Source organism: Echinops telfairi, unplaced genomic scaffold, assembly GCF_000313985.2.
Source record: "Echinops telfairi isolate 266 unplaced genomic scaffold, ASM31398v2 ScPeMD7_7466;HRSCAF=8504, whole genome shotgun sequence".
In the NCBI taxonomy this organism is placed as follows: Eukaryota; Metazoa; Chordata; class Mammalia; order Afrosoricida; family Tenrecidae; genus Echinops; species Echinops telfairi.
Genome location: NW_022111366.1, coordinates 5,347,287 through 5,369,661, shown reverse-complemented (window position 1 = coordinate 5,369,661; position 22,375 = coordinate 5,347,287). Strand labels below are relative to the sequence as shown.

Below are 22,375 nucleotides of genomic sequence, written 5' to 3'. Positions count from 1 at the left end.
AAGTATATATGCATGCCCAGGGGACGTGAAATAAAAGGACCACCAGGAAGGGGGCCATGAGCTAGGAAGCACTTCCTTGAAGTGGGCCACGGAAGCAGTGGAGGTGAATGCTGCCGAGTAGAGGAAATGTGCAGGCAGAGCCTGCGAAAGATGGAGGGGAGAGAATAGCAGAGAGTAGGGGAAAGGAGGGAGGCAACAGAAAGCACAAGGAGAATAATGGTTAGAGGGCTGCAACCACACTGCCGGGGACTTGACCTCTGATAGAATAGTGCCCAGAGGGCCACTTAAGGTTTCAAAGCCTAGGAACACTGTGATTCAGTGTTTGACTAATTTTATTCCCGAACCTTGTTTCCTATCGCTGAACAGGGAGAGGAAGGAGCCCAAGTATAAGGTTCAAAAGTGGTCTGGGTGTGAGATGACAAAGACTGGATTCAATTCTGAGCAAAAGCCCAGGGCAAAATGCTGAAGGGGTTGGTAGCAAATAAATATGAAGGACAGAGGAGAGACAAAAATAGCTCTTGTTGTGAGCCTGGCTGATGATGGTGCCACTGAATAATGTGGGAGGTGTTGACGGAAACTTCCAGAGCTCCATTTTACATAAATTCTTTATGCAGAAGAATTTGCGGGAGGAAATGTCTTACCAATAATTGGAGCCAGAGGACTGAAGTGAAAATGAGAATTCTCGGCAGGAGGTGTAGCATGTGAGTCATATGCCAACTTTCCTGTTAACAGGGGCCTTGTTCGGGTGGGTCGCTTATGGGAGCGATTATGTGCGTGTCACCATGCTTACTAAATTCACAGTGAAATCCAGAACAACTCCTCGGACCACACATCTCTTTTGCTTAACTAAGAATTGTTTGTCCTGTAAGTCTGTCACTGAGGCCTGCGCTCTTTGTTAATCTAACAAGTGATTCCCCTTTACAGTGTCAATGGAATCGTGTCCAACGCCCTGGCCTTCTTAAGCAGTTCTCTCGGATGCTGGAAGCCCCTGGACTCGCGTTTGGAACGCAAGCACACACAGAACTTGTCTCCCACACCAGCTGTGATTCATCTCACCTATGTCCCAGTGACTTTGTAGGTTTCTGGGTGGCCAAGGGACATTATTTCAGCGTCAGGCAAGAGGAGAGAGGCAGAAGGAGCCAGCTGATGGCGCCCAGAGAGGAGACGCAGAGGGAAGCCTTTGAGTTCAGCAGCTGTAAGTGACTCCGCCTTCTGATCTCAGAGTCTGCACGTGGAGAGAAAAAGGCTCAGGGTCATGGAGGAGAACTTGGATATGTTCTTCACATGGCTGGTTAGCCAAGAAAAAGCACCTGAGAAATGAAACAAGTTGTTCCAAATACAGGTAATCTTGTACCCCATTCATCACCTTCTTGTAACCAGTTTAAAAACAGAGTGTTCCCAATCTCGGACGGAAGTTGCATTCTGTGGTTGAACTCAGGGTGCCTTCTGCCAAATGAAAAATCATACCAATAAAGTGATTATTATTGGTTGCCAAATAAAGAATAGGTTACACAAACAGCCATGGTCTTGGGTTTGGACACATTTTTCCTCTAGGTAGTGACCTTTATAGATTCTATCATTAACTTTTATTACATCACTACAAAATGACAAGAAAGTACTGCTCTCATTTTGTAGTGAGAGGCAGAAGAAATGAAATTACTCTACTTTTGCTCTATTTCCTTGCTAGCATGTTTAATTCATTTTAGCTCTGACTCTAACACTGTACCTTTAAGCAAGTGACTACCTATATGTATCTCATCTTTTAGTCTATAAAGAAGAAAATAACAGGTATATAAAATGATAATAATAATAATAATCTACCATACATAGTTCTTAGGAGGATTCATGAGCTAATGCATGCCAAGCACTTCGAACAGTGGCCTGGCACACAGTATGTACTTAATAGGTGTTCCCTATAAAAGGAACAATAACAGGAAGTCTATCTAACCTATAAGCATCACTTCCATTTTGATTATTTCCAAATTAACTTTGTTAATCTGAACTATCCTGAGTGTCACATCTGGATTTGCAGTTACTATTGGAGATCTCATTTAATGACATTGTTATTTAGTAACTATTTTTAGTAACTACTGATGGGATTCAGTGGAGCCCAATAACACCATTCTTCCCTGGGCTCTGAATTAATTAAGCAATAAGACAAAAGGGGGAGACCAAAATATCACCTTTAATATTATAGGCCTTTATGTTGGCAAGTGGGTTGCCAAGAGTGTAGTCATAGGTTGGGGTAGCTAACCCCTGCAAGGGGAGCGTCTATCTCTGAACAACAGATGGCTTGGAGGACCTGAGCAGGGTGGATACCACCTGAGGGCGGCTAGAGAAGAAGGAGAAAGAAGCAACTGAGCTACTTATGTCTAGCTTCGCATGAACTCATCAACCAGATTCATCACTTTCTTCTTCCCTAGAAAGGAGTCAAAAAAGGGGAGAAAGAGACTAGAAGGGCTAAATAGCTGAGACTCCTTTTCCACACGAGGAAATAGTTGGAGCAGGGACGAAGCAGCCTCCCAGACATCAGCATTATGCTCAGAAGTGTGACAAGCATCGGACATTTCTACCTGTGTACAACCTAGGAATGTCACACTCACGCATCTCAAATACACCACAGCTTCTGTTTCTCTTCTGTTGGCTGCATTGCCAACTTCTTAAGCACTCTCAGTACAAGTATCAAGCCTTTGTGACCCCTTCTCTCTCTTGTCCTTCACGTTTACATCACCAAGACCTTAGATTATTGTTTTTAAAGAAACTTTGGATTCTTATCCCTCTTTTCCCCCATTGGTCCTGCCCCAGTTAAGACCCTCCTAGTTTCTCCCCAGGGCCATTGGTATAAACTTCATATTTCATGGCTTCTAACATATTAAAACCATTTTTCTCTCTCAAAGCCCAGCTTGAAATCTGCCTGCTCTATGGATGTACTGCCGACATAATGAACAGCTCTTTCTCTTAGGTACCAAATATGCATCTTGACTGACGTCTCGCTTAGTACTCGGGCTATTTATCTCATGGGACTGAAAAGAGTACTTTGTAAAGATTTGACACAGAATAAGTAGTTGTAATTAGCAGTCTAGTCAGAGATCTTAGGATATCATTCTCATGGCCTCATTTCGTTGTTTACAAAGGCACATGGAATATCTGCTTTGTGTGTGACAAGAAGGAATTCTATTGTTTCTAAATTTTGATCTCTGCCAAGCCACCAAGAGTCAGACTTAATTCTAGTATTGATTACTTGGGACTTTAGCTCTGATGTATCATACAATCATGTATAGGAAAAGGATCTGCTCACTGAATCAAAGGTGTGGCCACATCTATGGCTTATTCAGTTATTGCCCTTTCTATTAGAAGGCATTAGTTATGCAGTTTGGATTTTTTTCCTGAGATTTTACCCGAGATACTGTTATTGACACCTATTACCTCCAATGAAAAATGCTTTGTTTCTTCCTTTTCTGGGAAATGCCCTCTCTCATTAGAATCTGCCTCATTGGCTTAGGTATGGACAGCAGATCCAAGTTAAACCAATCAAAGCCCTTCGTGAGAATGCAGGGTAGCCATGAAGAATTGCACTTCGATCTGGTGACTCTCTTGAGGGAAAGAGATGTTTTAAAGCGAGTCGCTCTTGCAAACACTCTGCCGTACCCAGTGAGAGCAGAGAGAGCCACTGTGATGCGAGAGATGCCAAGAAGTCAGAAACGGACTTTCATCGCCATCTAAGTTCCTCATTCCAGCTGTTCATCAGCCCAAATTTTCTCCACAATTTCTGTCCTCGATTCTATGAGACATTCCAGGGCCTTTGAAATAAGTGACCCTTTTTAGCTTAGATTTTTTTTTTTGAGTTGGTCTTTTACTATGGGTAACTAAAAGAATTCTAACCAGTACACTCACCAATTTGTTCCTCAAGATGGTGGAAGAGTTCTCTCTCTTTATCTCTATAATTTTAAATAAGATATGTAGCAGCTGCTAAGAACATGACTTATTCAGCTGTTTAGTTCAGCAAACACTTATAGGGCACTAATAATATGCAAGGTATTCTGCCTTGTGCCGAGCTTGATATGGACTGTGGGTTTATAAGTTTCTTAAATGGTGGGTCCTGATCCCATGTGGGGGGCATGTAACGGAATGTGGGGATTGTGAAAAATTTAGCAAGAGTGAAAGGTCTGCACATGCAATGGCCAGCAATGAATTCAGAACCCAACATATAACGGATCAGAGCTGTTTCTGGTAGTGCTTGCTCTTGCTGCGAACGTCTTGGGCAAAATGTGGTCCCGAGTGGGAACAGTGTAAAAAGCCCTGAAGTTCTCCTGACCTAAACTTTCTGTCAGAGTCTAAATCTCATTCCGCTTCAGGAGGGATGAACTTGATCATGGTTTTGTTTATGAAGTTTCTCGGTACTAACTCAACCTTAGCTTTGGAGGTACCAAATCAAGCACTGCAGGGGGACCAATTTGCTATGCCTCTCCCTCCGTCTGGAGGCCAGTTCCATCTAGAGAAATCCTGGGCCACCTTTGGTGGAATCACGTGTTAGCCTCATGAAGGTAAATAAGACTTAATCACGCTCCGTGTCCATTAGTCTTTAGATCAATGGCAGGCTAGAACCAAAGCAGTTTGGGGAGACCACCAGCTGATTGTATAAAAGAGGTCAAGTAATAAGCACATTCTCAACGCTATGTCAAAAACGACTCTTCCTAAGCCAGATTCCTAAACACTGTTGTGCAGAATTCCAATCAATGAGAAGACATCCAAAATAAATCCTAATTGTGGCCTTGGGTCTAAATGCCATAAATACTGTTTTATTATATTTTCTCAGACACAATACAATTCTAACTGGCATTATGATTCAGTCTTAGAAAGGAATCCAGAGCTTTTTGTATCCTGGCACATAATGTATCTGTTGTTATATTTGAAGTTAGATTGGATTATCTTGGCCAACAAATCTGTAGACAAAGGGTGGAACAACCTACCTGTCACTTTGATATCCCCCGTGGCTTTGGCAATGTCGTTCTCAATCATACAGGAGTATGTGTTGTTGATTGTGACATTATAGAGCACGGACACCACCTTCATGGTCACATTCTCAGAGTTCAGCTCAAAGCTGGTATTGGAGACTTCTGAGAAGTTGGCTCCATGGTCAACTTGGGATGCCCAGTTCACCGTGGGCTGGGGAAACCATCTGGGAGCCTCACACCGCAGGCTCTCTGAACTGGCGTTATAGTCGACATTCACCTCTGGGATGCTGAAGGCTGCAGGGGCAAACAGCAAAAAGGGAAGATGTCCAGTTCAGACAGATGACAAGAGAGTCATTAAAGTAATTAATTTGTTTTGTTCAGCATAATGTCTTCCCAGGTTTATCCAGGCTATGAAGTGGTTTTGTTTTCTTAAATCATCTTCAGATTCTTCACAGTATCTAGCTGAGTCCTATGTAGATAAGTTCATAAACATGTTAAATTGGTAAGGAAAAGCATATTTCCTTGAGGGAGGATTAATGGGCTTTTAGGACAATATTATTTTAGTTGGTTCCCTTTGAGTTTCTTCTACTTGAATGGGTTCCACAACCAAGAGTCCCTGAAAGCACTGGTTTAAGTCAAATTATGGGCTTCTCTTATTAGCAGTACCAAGGGCCAACATGAAGGAGAGAACATTTGTTTTGGCAAAATAATTAAGGTAATAGACCTGAGAAGTCAGAAGAGGCTAGAACCTATGGCAAGAGACTTTAAGACCCAATACTTACTATTCTTTGCTGTCATTACTGTCAAGTAAATTCTGACCGATGGCAATGCCATATATGTAGAGTGGAACTACTCCATATGATTTTGTTTCATGGCTGGACCCTTTTGGAAATAGATAGCTAGCCCCGTTTTTCAAAGTTCCTATGGGTGGATTCAAATTACCAACTTTATGGTTGGTAGTCAAGTTTTTAAATATTTGGGCTCTCAGGAATACTTCCTAACGTTATAGTGTTTGGAGCCAGTGGGGTCTTGAACATAGCATGACAAGAATGACTAACCGATTTAGGAGGGTCTTGGTCTGATATTCACATACACACACACACACACACACACACACATTTCATTGGCAATTTCTACTACTCACCTCCAGTTTTATACTCCAAGTTAGCATTCCCTCTGCCCTTAGAAGTGATGATAAAGCATTTGTAGATGCCAGCATCTGTGAGTTGCACATTTTTAAGTCTCAGAGAGGCATTGCCAACTATAACTTGGTCACTAAACACAGCTGTCCGGCCCCTGAACATTTCATCCTGGTCTGATAGGTCATCTTTGCCTTCTTTGAATTCATGGACCAAGCCCATAACACCTTCCTTCAGCCACTGTATCACGATATCAGAAAGTTTGATATCAGGTTCAAAAGTGCAGCCCAAGATTCCATCCTCTCCGAGGTTCCCAGCTGAAGTCAGAGTAGTGACCGTGATGGAGTGTCTCCCTGCAATTCAAGAAACAAAGGTCAATTCCAAGAGAGGTATTGAAATGTTTATGACCAAATCCTTCATTAATAAGGCCAAACAGACCTCTGCTATAAGTGACAAATTTAAATTAGGAGAGATATTAAAAAACTAAGAGCTAGGAAGAACAGAAAAAGCAGGCGGATGACAGTCTTAATATCTACATCACACCTGCCACATACAACACCTTTTGTGAGACAAAGTCACCCAAACCTGGAGACACAGTGGAAGGAGAAGCATACTGGACTTCGGGTTGAAGATGGGAGCTCAAATATGCAGCTTTGTCACCTAATGGCTGTTGAGCTTGAATAAGTCATGCAAACCCTCTGAATCTTAGAAAAAATGAAGGTAATGGTACCTGTCTTACCTACCTTAAAGGGTTCTTGTGAGGATCAAATCAAATGAATGTGAACTTGATTTTCAAACTTTAATCACACATATGAGGTATTGCTAATTTTCAGGGGCAATGGATTATTTAGTTTGGTTCTCATGGTCAAAGTCCCTAATTCCCACCAAACAACCTTTTGCTGCATGAGTCTGGTAAGAAGGTAAGGGAGATACTGATAGGATTCACCTGTGAGTAATTACTTGTTAGCAGGATTGTCTGCAATGGCACCTGATGTGTAGAAATGAGCCGTCTGAGAACAGGCGGAGGGATCTCATTACCAGCAAGAGCCAGGAATGGAGTGTGTCTTCTGGACCCAAGATTCCTGCACAGTAAACCTCCTGGATCCAGAAGACAGCTATCACATCAGAAGAACAGCAGCAGAACCAGGAGCCAGAGCTTGGAACAGAGAGATGGGCTTCCCAATCCACTGAGCAAGTAAAGCTGAGTGCTTTTGTGTAGGAGGCTGGCTACTGGAGTGAGGTGCCTCTGGGCACTTAATTAAGGGAGCTGGGCTTGTTGACCCATGGAGCGTGAGCTGAATGCCGTCTGGTTTGAGGCCTACAGCAGGGTGGTATGTCCCTTTGGGCATTTATTGTTGTCGTCGTTGTTGTTAGGTACCATTGAGTTGACCCCGTGCACAACAAAACGGAATGCTCCATGGACCTGTGCTATTCCTGCAATCGTTCCTGTGCCCGAGCTCATTGCTGCAGCCATGGTGTCAGTCCAGCTCGTTGAGGGCCTCCTCTTTTTCATCACCCTCCACTTTCCCAAACATGATGTCCTTCTCCAGGGACTGGTCTCTCCTGGCAACATGTCCAAAGTATGTAAGACGAAGTCTTGCCATCCTTGCCTCTAAGGATCACTCTGGCTGTACTTCTTCCAAGAACTTTATAACATGTCCCGATGAACAGCTCAACCCTGAGTATTTATCACTGGCATAACAACTTGTTAACTTCTTTAATAAACCTTTGAATCCTGAATTTTGTGAGTTGTATGTGGTCACTACAAGAGATATTAGGACCTAGAGAGGTAAAATAGAGAACATTAATATTAACAGCACACATATAACCCAAAGTATGTGACTAAAAGTAGGTTTTGCAATGATCACACTTCTGACACCAAATTGTGTAATCTCTATTAATGTTCTCTATTTAGCAAAAAATGGCACATTAAGGTAAGACCTTATGTTAACTAAAGGTGACTAGCGATTTGAAGTGCTAACTGAAAATTACTTTTATTGTCATTTGAATATGAAAAATTGTTATAGAGGAGATTTGTTACTTAGTCAAGGTTATAGTATTATCTATGGCATAATGAGGACTCATACTTAATGCAATTGACTTTTGGTCTACAATTAAAAACTACTGCCTTTCTCCAAACATATCACCAGTAGAATTAATGATGGTACCAGTTGCTATATCCAGTTGCCTAGCCCACAGCCTTAGTCCACCAGTCAAAGAAGGAGTGATACGCTGTCCTTCATGCAGAGGAGGCTGCTGACGGAGGACAACTGTGGTGTTGCTAGGCGCTGTCAAATCCTTCAATTCATAAAACCCATATGAAAGAGTATAACCACTCCTTAGGGTTTTCTGGGCTGTAATCTTTATAGAAGCAGTTCACCAGGTTCTTCCCTGGTAGGGTGATTTGAACCATTGCCTTTTGCTTTGCAGTCTACCCCTTAACTGTTATGTCAACAGAACTCCTTGAAGACATTCTATAGGAGTAAGATCACTGAATCTTCATGAGAGGCTTCTTTTGCGGTTTGGATGTAAAACTAAGAGCCCAAGAAGAAAGTGTAACTGGTATAAAGAAGTGTTGAGAGCTGTCCAGAGCTGTCCAGAGCTGGCTTGAATAGTGAGGTTGTTCAGGTGTCTAATTCCTGTCCCAATCGTATCTGAATTTTATTTCAACAAATACTGTTTATTAAATTGGCTTGCACAAACCCCTCTTCTTTAAATCCAAATCAGCCCAACACTTCTTAACTAGACTTTTCAGTTTCTTCATTGGTATCCCTGTTTCTCATTATTGCCCCCATCAAATTCATTTTGCATGCACTAATCTTACAGGTATATCTAAAAATACAACGTGAACATGTCTTTTTTAAAATAACAAGTCTTTGAAGAACTGTAGAATAAAGTTCATACTTCCTAGCCTGGCCTTCAAAATTAAATGCTACAAGGCATATATATAGTAAATGCTTTATAAGTAACTACCCATATTTCTACCCTCCAAGTCTCATCTCCTACTACATCATTTCACTGTCCAAATAATCTATATCAAATGACTTGCTGATTTTTTTGGTCTTCGGTAAGAAATACATAAGCAAAGCATACTTACTGTTTATCAAATGTAAGAGAAAAATATTATAAATATAGCTAGATCTTTGGCATCTCTCCTCTTTAAGCCTGTCAGGGTGAGTGCACTTTCATCTAATTGACTTGTAAACCTATACAGTAGACCAGGGTAAGTGATACAAGACAGATTAGAGAATAGACGGTAAATGGATTTACAATAAAAGAAAAATCACAAGTAGAAAAAAACAGAGGAGACAAAAACTACGTGTATTGGCAATGTTAGGAAGAGGTTTTAAAGGGATGGGAGAAGAAAGCCTTTGGGCGCAGTTTCATGCACTGCCATTCACGTGAAAGATTCAGGAGAAAAAAAAAAGAATGATATGAAGTTTTGCTGTGTTTTATGAATACAACACACCCCCAACCATGGCTTGGCTTGTCCCTACAAGCTGCTTTAAAGATTACTTAATGATTATTTTTACTTGACAGGCTGACAGCTAAGGCATTCCAGACTACCACAGGTCATACAATTATACTCTGCTTTTCAACAGCCTGCTCATGCTGGACTATAATTTAGAGTCTCACTTTGTCCTTTATCAACCGGTTATCCAAGCCCATACTATCCCTTTCATGAACCTTTCTTGGACCAAAGTTAGTAGATTCTCTCCCTATTCTCTCTCAACATCCCCCCCCCCAGCAGTTTTATTGGAAAGTAATTGACATACAATATAATTCAATTGTTCAATCATATCAAGGAGAATTGTACAGTCACTCCACATCAATTTTAGAACACTCCCCCCATGGTTAAATGACCTTTAAGATGACTTATGCAATCACAATCCATTCTAGTGCTCCCTCCCCGCCTTCCCCACGCCTGTCTTCATTATTTACTCCCTAAATCCCCTTTCCCTCCCTATCATCTTCCTTCACCCCTACATCCCTATTCCCTAGATCCCCTTGTATCAGTTATTATTATTATTATGCACCCACTCCTCCTGTGCTTCACAGCTGGGAGACCCAACAGAAAACAATGAAAAACAACATTGCGCTAAGGTGGTAAGGATAAAAACTTAATAGTATACAGACAAAAATACTAATAATATGTAAGAAAGAAAAGACCCCCAACAACATTAAAAAACACAGGGAAGAAAATTCTATCATAGAACCAGTAAGGGATACTTGCACACAGACCAAATTCAGGTCATGTCTACAGGGTGGCCAACTGGCCAAGTATTGAGTTTGATCCAGTATAATCAAGATTAAAATGGTCTCTGCCTGATAATAAGGCTGTTCAAGACTCCTGCCTGTGGCTATAGTGAATTGTCCAGTGGTTCAGTCTGACCAGATGCTCTGCAGATGGGGTTTGGGCTCCCACCATCTCCTACAGCCCTCCACAAATTGGGGGTCCATAATTTTTGTTCTGACGCTTCTCTCCTCACCATATTCAGATTTTGTATTTATTGTCTTTGAATCACACAAGCTGGTGTGCTTCTTCTGTGTGGACTTAGTTGACTCCTTGCTTAGGTAGCTGCTTGTTTGAATACAAGCTTTTAAGATCCCAGACACTATTCCGATTAATAGCCGGGCACCATCTGCTTTCTTCACTACACTTTGCTGTAGCACCCTTATCTTCAGTGATCATTTCATGAAAGTGAGTATTGAGTAAGGCCATGATCAACATCTTTCTTTACCTATAATTATAACAGTGGTCTTGGTATGTCTTGTCTCTAGTCCATGTTTGGCTCTAATGTAAACTTTTCAAGGATAAAAACCATCTTAATCATATAGGTAATTCCTATAATGCTTTGTCCTGTGTTTCTACAAAGAAAAAAATATTATTTTTGAGTGAATAAATAAATGAATGGAAATAAATAGATCAAGGCACTGTTTGAAATAATGGTTCTATCTAAAGCGATTGCAGGAGTAAGAGACATTTGGTAGGATACTGTGTTAGTCTGGGTAGACTAGAGAAACAAATCCATGGACACACATATGTGTATAAGAAAGAGATTTATATACAAGAGCAATTGAACATTGAGAAAACATCCCAGCCCACTCCAGTCCAAGACCATAAGTCTGATATTAGCCCATATGTCCAATACCAATCTATAAAGTCCTCTTCAGGCTCACAAAACACCTGCAATGAAGCCAAATGCAGGATTATCACAAACCAGTGGGTAGAAGGTCTTTGGATCCAGTGGCGTTGTAAGCATCTCAGTGTTGGCAGGAGTCTCTCTATGGCTTCTCCGGCTTCAGAGGTCTGGTTACTTACATTCATGTGGCTTGTCTTCTGCAATGCCTCCCAGGGAGTGAAGTAGTGAGAGTCCCTCCTGCCTCCATGGAGGAAATACCAGGCAGATTTCCCAGAATTCTCAGGAGAAGGCCATGCCCACACAGAGGCCTCATTGGCTATGATCTGATTGAGAGGCTAGACTCCACCCCTACATTCTTAATCCTCAAATTGACAAATGATTATATAACTACCACAGATACCATACCTAAAATGTTGGAGAAACGAGAACCAGTCAGAGAAGGCAATAGAAATCCTCAGGGATTCTCAGTAAAATCATGGGACAAATTTAACTACGTTAGAACAAAATTTAATTTAAAAAAAAAAAGTGAATTTGGGGGTGGTTTAAAGATCAAATCAGTTTTCCATTCAATAATCCATAGACATATTGTTTTATTTCATTCATTACAATCCCTGCTTATCCCACTCCCTCCCTGTGTTTCCTGTTTCTATTCTACCTCCTTTCTGGAACCTTCTAAATTTTGTCCTTAGGTAAATGCTACCCTCCTGATCTGAAGTGGCTGATTATTTTAAGGAATGCATCTTCTCTAGTGCCATTGTTCTCCTTATCGACCTAACTTATAATTGGAGGCATAGTTATATTTGAGCCCTAGTGGTGACACGTTGGGTTGCTAACTACAAGGCCAGCAGTTTGAAACCACCGACTGCTTCCTGGGAGAGAAATAACTTACTTCTCTACAGAATTTACTTCTGTAAACTATTACAGCCTCAGAATCTCCCAGGAGCAGTTCTACCCTATTCTATAGGGTTGCTATGAGTCTGTATTGAGTCAATGGCAGTAAGTTTGGTTATAAATACATATATAGAAATATCCTGTCTGACCTACATGTATTCATGGTGTAATTCCATTGGCCTTCCTATACTTGTTCAGTATGTCTATGTATACATTCGTGGATTCGTGTTATTGTAGGCTTGTGCATGCAATATCTACCATTGTTGTCTGTATCTGTATCTCGTTTTCCTCTGTGTCTCTTTTGGCCTTGGTCATTTTGTGTTGACATTCTCCTTATTGGATATTATATTTTGCCTTTCCCTTCACCCTAGTTAATTTGTGTCTACCCTCTAGTTAGTTAGTTAGTTAATTTTCTTTCGCCTCCCATCCCTATTAACCTTCAAAGTATGTTTCTTTTTGTGCGAACACGTTTGTGGACTTTTTATAATAGTGGCCTCCGACAGAGCACATTGGTTTCCAGTCAACAAGCCATACAGACATGGATTGAAATCCTTAAAATGGAACGACACTCTTGACTAATTTCACTCAATATAATGTCCTCCAGGTTCAGCCATGGTTTGAGGTGTTTTGCAGACAAAAAGTAATATTTTAATTAAACTTTAAGGGTATTTATAAGCCACAATCAAATTTATCTTTGCAGGGGGAAAAGTACGAAAACTTCTTAGACATAACCAGACACCCCAAGGGAATGGGCCATTGAACCTGGGAGTTCAGGACCATAGTCTCAGCAGAAATCAAGTTCAATTGACCTAACAGAGTCCACAAAGTCAATGTTCTGCATCCTACTTTGGTGAGTAGCTACTGGGGTCTTAAAATCTTGTGAGTGGCCATGTAGGGTGTAACCATTGGGCCATCCCTATCCAGAGATGAGTGAATAAATAATTAGTCTAATAGACTAACGGACCAAGAAAATCTCAGTCTCTACAACCCTGAAAACTGAAGAAAGAGATGGTTCTGGGCTAGTACTACCAACTGCTCAGAAAGCAATCCCATTAGGATATTCTTGGTAGAATGAGAGAAGAATATGGGGCTAAATCCAAAATCATTAAATAAAAAAAAAAGACCAGGCCTAGTGATTGGATAGAAACTGATCAGACTCCTGAGACTATGGAAGGGTGACTAAAGTCAGCCTTCCAGCCTAGAATTGAACTCATTTCTTTGGCTCAGCTTTCATCACACAATGGTCTCTGATGTGAACAGTAACAGCAGGAAGGCACCCCCCACCCCCCACCCCTTGAGCCATGGGAAACCAAAAGGGGCAACATTTACCCAAAGGATAATGCTCAGAAGGCAGGAAGGGGTAGGAAAGATGGGTAACGAGAAACTGGGAATCCCGGGAGGAAATAAGAAGAGTATTGTTGTTACACTGGGGGGATTGCAATCAATGTCTATGAATTGTTGAATGGAAAACCCATTTGTTCTGTAAACTTTTCCCCAAATCACCTTAAAAGGTTTTGTTTTTTTAAAAGAAAAATTACTTTTTGGAAAAAGCACATCATCAGCAATTTATGGAGAGAAGAAAATGGCAATGATATATCCTAGTTCAGTCATTGTGCTACTGAATTAATTTTAATGTGTTGGCCCTGAGCTCACAGGTAGAAAATCAGTTGGAATAGCTCCTAGAGAAGCTAATGATTAAAAGCAGGCAACTGTGCAACCAGAGGAACCTGCTGCAGGCTCTGGACCATTGAAGGTTTCATTAATAACGTGGCAGATGGAATGAAGGGAATGTCGATTAAACTCCTCCCCTACAATATCAAACCAAGTGGAAGAAGAGCCCGTGAGAGCTTGAAACAGCCCCAGGGCCTAGCTATTCTTCCCCCTTTGCACCAGGAAGCACTCGATAGATACTTGTGACTTGAATACATGACGATTGCAAATGACAAAATGTCACTTGAAGGGAACAGCACATACAAATGTAATGGTCATAAATGTTCCTTTTTGCAAAAAAGGAACCTCTGGTCAAGCTGGCAAACAAATATTGGCTCAAGCAACTAGGTTCTAGGAAAGGCACTCTGACCCAATACAGCTCCCCAGACCTACCAACCACTCATGGCTCTTGTTCGATTCAGTGAGCCAAAGGGTAAAAGGGCCTTCGGAGTCCTTGAACTCGGGAGTGCTTAAACAATTTTTTCCACTCCTGACCCCTTTTCACCTGAGAAATTTGCAATGTAGGCAAGCGCTGCCAGAAAGGCCTCGGATTTGTTATGCATTTGATGTTGAATGAATTTTTAGTTGTGCATTCAGAAACCTTTTACTGGTGCCAAATTTTTCACCACCCCCAGAGTCAGTTCCCACCGTTAAAGAAACTTTGGGTGCCTGTGTGTTATGTCTGCTATGTTACGTATAACACAGTATGTGACGTATGATGAAGTTCCAAAAGCAGGAAGGGATAGGAAAGAAAGATGGGTAAGTAGAAATTGGGAGGCCAGGGAGGAATGGAGAAGAAGGTTGTTATATCTGAAATGTTTTCATGCGTGCCTTTAAGAAGGCACAGGTTCTAAGGACTTCACTGACTTCTGGCCTTCCCTCATACCCCTTTTAAATTAAGAGGCTTTAGTAACTTACTGAACATGAATTTTCCAGCTAGTGGGTGCTGAGTTTTACCCTAGTTCTTGTCTGGGTCGGGGAAGGGTTAGAGTAGCTCTCGGTTGCATCTAAAGGGACCGTGGTGAAACCTGAGCGCCTGTGTTCACATGGGTCAGATACTATTCAGTTGAAGTTGTTGATGACGGTGATTGGTTCTGACTCACCGTGACCCATGTCCGACAGAACCAAACCCTGTCCGGTCCTGCATCATCCTCACAAGTTGTTAGGCTTGAGCCCCTTGTTGGGGCTGGGTCAGTCTGTCTTGTCCAGAGTCTCCCTCTTTTATACTGCCCTTCCGTTTTACCAAGCACGATATTCTCTTCCAGGGACAGTCTCCCCTGATACCATGTCCCACGTATGTGAGACTACTTCTCTCCATCCTCACCTCTAAGGGATAGTCTGGCTAGTCCTTCTTCTAAGACCCATTTGGCAGCCCGTGTACTGTCAACCTTCTTCACCAACACAATAGTTCAATGCACAGATTTGTCTCCACTGCACCTTATTCAGGGCCCGACGTTTACATGGCTTGGGTCGGGTACACACTAGTTCTGCTCTTCAACTCTTTAAAGAGGTCTTATGCGGCAGATTTGGGAGCTGGGTGTAGGTGAACCTAATCGAAAACTCTTGTGCATCTGCCGCCATAGAGTCTGACTCATAGTGAGGACAGAGTCCAACTGCTCTCTGGGTGCCTGGTAGCAGACAGCCTCATCTCGCCTCACCTTTGTCCAGCAGAATGGCTAGTGGGTTTCAAGTGCTGACCTTTGGCAGCTAGCAGTCCCACGCATAGCCCACCATGCCACCAGAGCTCCCTGGGTTCACTAGGAGCAGGAATCTCTTAGAGAGTGAGCTTATAGGTAAAGATTCTTTACAGAAATTATGATCTGGGGTACCCAACACAACTGGAAAAAGCATCTGTTGGAATAACTCTGCGAGACAAGTTGTATTCTTGGAGTAGCGCAGGGCCCACGCCGGAATCCCTCAGACAGTGCATCTGCCGAGAGCCAGCCCTCCAGATGAGCGTCCCAGCGTCCGGCGTAAAGATGGAAGCATTCAGGCTGAAGAGTCTGTGTGCTTCTGCTGCAGGAGGAGAGGGCTGGGTGGGGGCTGCGGCTGCTCCTGTGCGATGCTGCGCCAGGCCACATAAGGAACCCCGTAGGGCAACAACAGAGCGTGCCGATTGAGAACAAGGCCCCCAGCTCAGGCTGCCCGCTTTCAACCCCAGGTCTGCCACTTACCGGATGTGTGACCTTGGGCAAGTTTTCTAAACTCTTTCTACAAGTCTCATCAATTTTTTCCTTCCCATCCATGAAAGGACGAGGTCAATAATATCTCCTTCACAAGGTCCCTGAATGGACTAAATGATGCACTGCAGATAAAGGGCTTAATACAGTACCTGGCTTGCTGCATGTTAAGCCTTAAATAAATGTTAGCAATGATCATTATTAAGTAGAATCATTTGTAAGGAGAGCACAGCTCAAGGCCTTGGGATGCAAGGAAAGGGAAAATGAACCTAGCCAAGCCCATTGTGGCTGAGTCCGTTCTAACGCACAGAAGCCCTGTGGGACAGAACAGAACTGCCCCACGGGGTCTCCAAGGCTGTAAATCTTTATGGAAGCAGACAGCCTCATCTGTCTCTAGGACAGACACTGGTGGTTTTGAACTGCTGAACTTTTGGTTAACTGCTGACATGTAACTGCTGCACCATCCGGCCTTCTCACACTGTCCTAAGTGTTTTACTGCTAGTGGTTCCTTTTAAGCCTGATAAAGATCTCCGAGTGATAAGAATTACTATTAAATCCATTTTATGGGTCAAGTTGACACTAATAACTAAAAAGATTAGGTAAAAATCAACTCAAAAAAACCCCCAAAACACTCTAAAACTCACCCCCATTGAGTCAATTCTGGCTCACCGGACCCTGCAGGACAAAGGAGAGGTGCCCTGGTGGCTCCCCAAGACTGTGACTTTTTACAGAGATAGAAAGCCTCATCTCTCTCCCACGTAGCGACTGGTAGTTTTAAACCACAGACGTTGCAGTTAGCAGCCCAGCGTGTCACCAGCCCCCTATGCTAGCAGGGCTCCTAAGGATCGCAAGAGGTAGTGGCTTTATGTGAATGGCGAAGAACAACTCAGGAACTGACGGAGAGACTGGTTGCACAAATGTCCTCAAGGCCCCCGAGTTGTTTGTCCACAGAGAAATGATCGGATGTCTCTTTGGCAGTGTACATTCTCAGCCATGACCAAAGAAGGAAAGCATATCGTATAAGACAAGACTTCAATGAATGTTCACTGGCGTAGTCAACAAAACAGTACGCTTGGGCAAATAGTTTTCAGATGATGTTGATCACATCCTTTGAGTCCTTTCTGGGCGCACTTCACTGTGTTAGAGAACTTGATATACGCTGTCTGGTTTACTCCGCACAACTTCATGGAGACACATTACTCTGCACGTTTTAGATGGAGCACATGCACAAAGTCACACACGACTAGCAAGGCGGTATAGCTGTGTTGCAAGCTTTGGTAATTTGCTCCAGAGCCTACATCCCACGCGCTACCCACGCGTACTGGTGATGGCTTTCTTGCAGAGGCCAGGCAAAGGAGGGTGTTTTCTGTCACCTTTGGGCATTGTTACTAAAATCATGGCCTTTAAAGATGTTAACACATCCTCAAATCCACATGTACACACTCACAAAATTCGGTTTCTTCCTAGTGCTCCTGAGGCTTTCTATGCCGTCTCACAGAGCCATCACACTCCTTAACCAAAACCCAAATCCCTGCCATTGAGCGGATGCCCACTCACAGCAGCCCTGTAGGACAGGTAGAACTGCCCCTATGAGTCTCCAAGACTGTAACTCTTTAAGGAAGAAGAAAACCCCATCTTTCTCCCATGTCAGCTGGTGGTTTCGAACTGCTGACCATGCAGTTAGCAGCCCAATGAGTCAACCACTATGCCACCAGGGCCCCCTCCATACTCCTTACAGTTCCAAATATGGGCCCTGTATAAGCTACAATGCACTTCAAGTGTATCACTTGGAAGAGAGCATGAGGGCTCCTATCAGGCCTTGGGTATAAGATGGGCCTCCGTGGGCGGCGCTCCAAGAAGGAAGGAGATGTAGTGGAAAGGCTCCTGGTCATCCTTCGCTCAGTCCTTGTGCTGCCATTCCTCATGGAGAGATTTCCAACAGCTGTGTGTAATGGAAGTGCGATGCAATCAGACAGACAGACACCTTCCAATCTCACGTCTGAGACCAACTGTATGGCTCTTTGCAATATAGTTAAACTTTCCAGAATCTGTTTCTCACTAGTAAAATAGCCAGGGCCATTATGAAAATTAAATGAGAGGATGTGTGAAAAGCACTTTGCATGTGTGTGTGATAAATGGCTTGTCTGTCATTGTCATCTACACTGATACCATCTGCACTGCTCATAGTAACTTGATGGTGTTAGTACCTGTTTATTGTCTCTCTTGTCACATCTGCACAATTTCCTGGCCACATCATGGCAGGCCCTTTGAGTTTGGGAGGGAGGACAGGAGACAACAGGATGCTCTTTCCCACTTATGCTGCATCTTCAGAGAAGTTACTGGCAGGGCTGAATGTTCCAGCAGACAGACCCAAATCAGGGGCATTGTTACAAATTATTTGAAAGAATTTGAGATATATATATATTAAAAGCATAGTCATCTGAAAAAATAAACAGCTATTGATCTCTCTTATACTTGCTTTATTATCTTTCCTTCTTTTTATTTTTTAAATGGGGTAGGATCTCTTTATAGTGGGTAGTCCGTCTAAACTTCTCAGTCTGGCTCTGTGTTATCAGCAAAAGGTGCTTGAGTTTGATTTGGGCCCCTCCACCTACTCAGTGCGGGGCAAGTCATTAAACTTTAGGGAGCCTCTTAGACCTCACTCATAAAATGGGTTTACTAATAATTCTTATAACTCATAGATCTTTATCAGGCTTAAAATGAACTACAATAAGTAAAACATTTAGCACGGTACTAGAAACCCCGGTGGCAAAGAAGTTATGCTATCACTTTGATTCCATGTAGATAGCTCTTAAAAGAATATAATGCTGGGAAAAAAGAATATAATGCTGAAGGTAGACAGTCTTTAGTCTCACCCCAATCCTACTGCCCTGAAGTCGATCCTGACTCAGAGCCACCCTATAGGGGCTGGTGGAAATGCTCAAGAGGGTTTCAAACCTGTAAACCTTTTTGGAAGCAGATTGCCTCAATTTTCTCTCACAGAGTGACAAGTGGATTTGAACCCCTGATCTTTTACTTAGCAGTCTGATGCTTAACCCACTATGTCAGCAGGAATCCAAATTATTGACTATTTAAGCTATTGTGTGGTTTTGAGAAGACTTCAGGACATATATTTTATTTAAGGATGATATCAAAACAACAGTTTTAGGAGTTCATGTTTTAATAGTTGGTTCATTAGATTAGTAGGCATCCATCGATCCAGAAAAATCTCAGTCCCCAAAGAACATGAAATTCCGTTCTACATTTTTCTCTTCTTGATCAAGATTTTCCTATAGAATCTTTGATGGAAAGGTTCAGTGATAGTAGCTGGGCACAATCCAGTTGTAATCTCCTGGCAAAGGAGGACGTTGTTCACAGGGGCAATTAGCCACACATTCCATTTCTTCTTCCTACTCTGGACTCTCTTTCTTCCTCTACCGTTCCAGACAAATGGAGACCACATCACTGTGCAGACTTTATTATGCCAATTAACTGGGCTGTCCCCTGGAACCAAACCCTAGACCTTCAATCTAAGGAACTTAATTCCCTTAAGAATTTGGTTGTATATAAGCAGGCTCAACAGCTCCTCTTTTGTTGTTGTAAACACATAACCTAACTTTCCCCAATGCAAGTTTTTGTTGTTGCTGTTAGAGGAGTCCCTACTTCTAGGGCCCCAGGAACCGACAGAATGGAGCACTGCCCAGACTTGCACCACTGTTGTTCGGACACATTGTTGCAGCCACTGTATCAACCCTTTCATCGCTGGCCTTCTCCTTTATGAAGCACACTGTCTTTCCTAGGAACTTGTCTCTCCTGCTAACATATCTAAATATGTGAGATGAAATCTTGCCATCCTCACTTCTTCGTTTTTAAAAATCCTCTGACTGGGGGCTCTTACAGCTCTTATCACAAGCCATCCAGCCAGCCATCGTACCAAGCACATTTGTACATATGTTGCCATCAACATTTTCAAAATATTTGCTTTCTACTTGAGCCCTTGGTATTAGTGCCTCATTTTCCCTCCTCCCTCCCCCATCTTCCCTCCCTCATGAACTCTTGATAAATTATAAATTATTATTTTCATATCTTACATAATCTGCTGTATCCCTCCACCCACTTTTCTGTTGTCATCCCCCTGGGGGTGGGGGGAGGATTATATGTTGATCATTGTGATCAGTTCCCCCTTTCTTCCCCCACCTTCCCCCTACCCTACTGGTCTCGCTACTCTCACTATTGATCATGAGGGGTTTATCTGTCCTGGATTCCCTGTGTTAGAATCCTTGTGCTCCCTTATCTGTACCAGTGTACATCCTCCAGTCTAGCTGGATTTGTAAAATAGAATTGGAATCATGATAGTGAGGGGGAGCCAGCCTCACTTCTAAGGAACATTCTAACTGTACTTCCTCCAAGACAGAGCTATTTGTTCTTCTGACTGCCCAATGGTACCTGAATATTATCCATCCACATCATAAGTCAGATACATCCATTCTTCTGCCATCTGCCTTATCTATGGTCCAACTTCCCCATGCACACGAGGCAATTGAAAATAACATGGCTTGGGTCAGGCACACCTTAGTCCTCAAAGTAACATCTTTGCTTTTCCACGTTTTCATGAGCTCTTTTGCAGCAGATTTGCCCAATACAACATATCATTTGATTTCTTGACTGCTACTTCCGTGAGCACTGATTGTGGATTCAAGTAAAATGAATTGTTGGCAACTTCCAACTTTGCTCCAATTATCATGACATTCTAAAATTCCCATTTATGGTGATGTTATTCATATTGTCTAATGATCCACATAAACAAATGCCTTTTCATAGTCAGTAAAACACAAAATATTTTTTTCGGCTTTCTGCCAAGGGCCACCTGATGTCAGCAAGGATATCCCTGGTCCTATGTCCTCTTCAAAAGAAAGGTGACCCAACAGAATGCTGAATTATAGAACAATGTCATATGCAACTAAAATTTTGCTGAAAGCAGAGAATACCAGAAAGACATTTATTTGTACTTTACTGACTATGCAAAAGCATTCAACTGTGTGAATCTTAAACAATGAGGAATGGGAATTCCACAACACTTGATGGTGTTCGTGTGGCACTTGTACATGGACACGAGACAGTAGTGAGAACAAAACAATGAAATACGGCGTGGTTTAAAACCAGGAAAGGTGTGCATCATGGTGGTATCCTCTCACCACACTTATTCAATCTGTAAGTCAAGCAAATCATCAGAGACGGGATTACGTGAGGAGGAGTGCAGCATCAGGACTGGAGGAAGGCTCATTAACAGCCTGCGGTGTGCAGGCGACACACGCTTGCTTGCTGAAAGCGAAAAGGAGTTGAACACTTGTTGATGAAGATCAAGGATTGCAGGCGACGGTACGTGAAGAAAACCAAAATCCTCACAACTGGACCAGTAGGTCACATCATGATCAATGACAAATAGGTTAAAGTTGTCGAGGATTTTGTCTTGCTTGGATCCACAATCAATGCTCATGGAAGCCGCAGACAATGATGCATTGCATTGGGCAAATCTGTTGCACAAGATCTCTTTAAAGCAGCGGTTCTCAGCCCGTGGGTTGCGACCCCCTTGGGAGTCAAATGACCCTTTCACAGGGGTTGCCCGATTCATAACAGTAGCAAAATTGCAGGTATGAAGTAGCGATGAAAATAATTTTATGGTTGGGGGGTCACCACAACATGAGGAACTGGGTTAAAGGGTGTGGCATTAGGAAGGTTGAGAACCACTGCTTTAAAGGGTTGGAAGGAGAGGAAGTTGCTTTGAGGACGAAACCGCTCCTGATCCAGGCTATGGCATTTTCCATTGGCTCATAGGCATGGGAAAGCTGGACACCGAACAAACAAGGCAGAAGAATTGATGCATGTGAATCGTGGTGCTGGAGGAGATTTGAAAAGACCATGGCCTGCCAAAAGGACAAATAAATCTGTCTTGGAAGAAGTATGCCCAGAGTGCTCCACAGATGCAAGGGTGGCGAGACTTTGTGTTGCCTACTTTGGACATAGTGTCAGGGGAGACCAGTCCCCGGAGAAGGACATCATCCGGCTTGGTGAAGCAGGCAGAGGGGCAGGAACGCGATGGATTGACACAGTGGCTACACATTGGGAAGAAGCAGAGGAATGGTGGTGAGAGGCTCCCAGGACTGCTTGAGGTTTCTGGGAGTCGGAACGGATTCAATGGCACCACACACAACAACAACACAGCCTTTTCTGGGTCTGGACTGCCTGTCTGGCCTGAGTTTTCTTCAACACAATTTTACTTGCAGCTGATGGTTGATGGTGTTATTGTCTTTTCATGTTCTGGTGGCTGTGTGAAGACCCTCTTTGGTCAAGTGTTT

The 22,375-nt window shown here is 42.8% G+C and overlaps 1 protein-coding gene across 1 annotated transcript in view; it reads right to left on the bottom strand.

The window, feature by feature from the left end:
• Positions 1 to 1,062: 1,062 nt before the first annotated feature.
• The window catches only part of VTCN1 (V-set domain containing T cell activation inhibitor 1), a 33,693-nt gene continuing 12,380 nt past the window's right edge, over positions 1,063 to 22,375 (bottom strand). The window contains exons 3-5 of the mRNA XM_004714869.2: positions 6,100 to 6,447; positions 4,971 to 5,249; positions 1,063 to 1,225 (exon numbers count right to left, since the gene is read on the bottom strand). Coding sequence (XP_004714926.2) covers positions 1,101 to 1,225; positions 4,971 to 5,249; positions 6,100 to 6,447 — 752 coding nt within the window. The 3' untranslated portion in view covers positions 1,063 to 1,100. The remainder of the gene's footprint in view (positions 1,226 to 4,970; positions 5,250 to 6,099; positions 6,448 to 22,375) is intronic.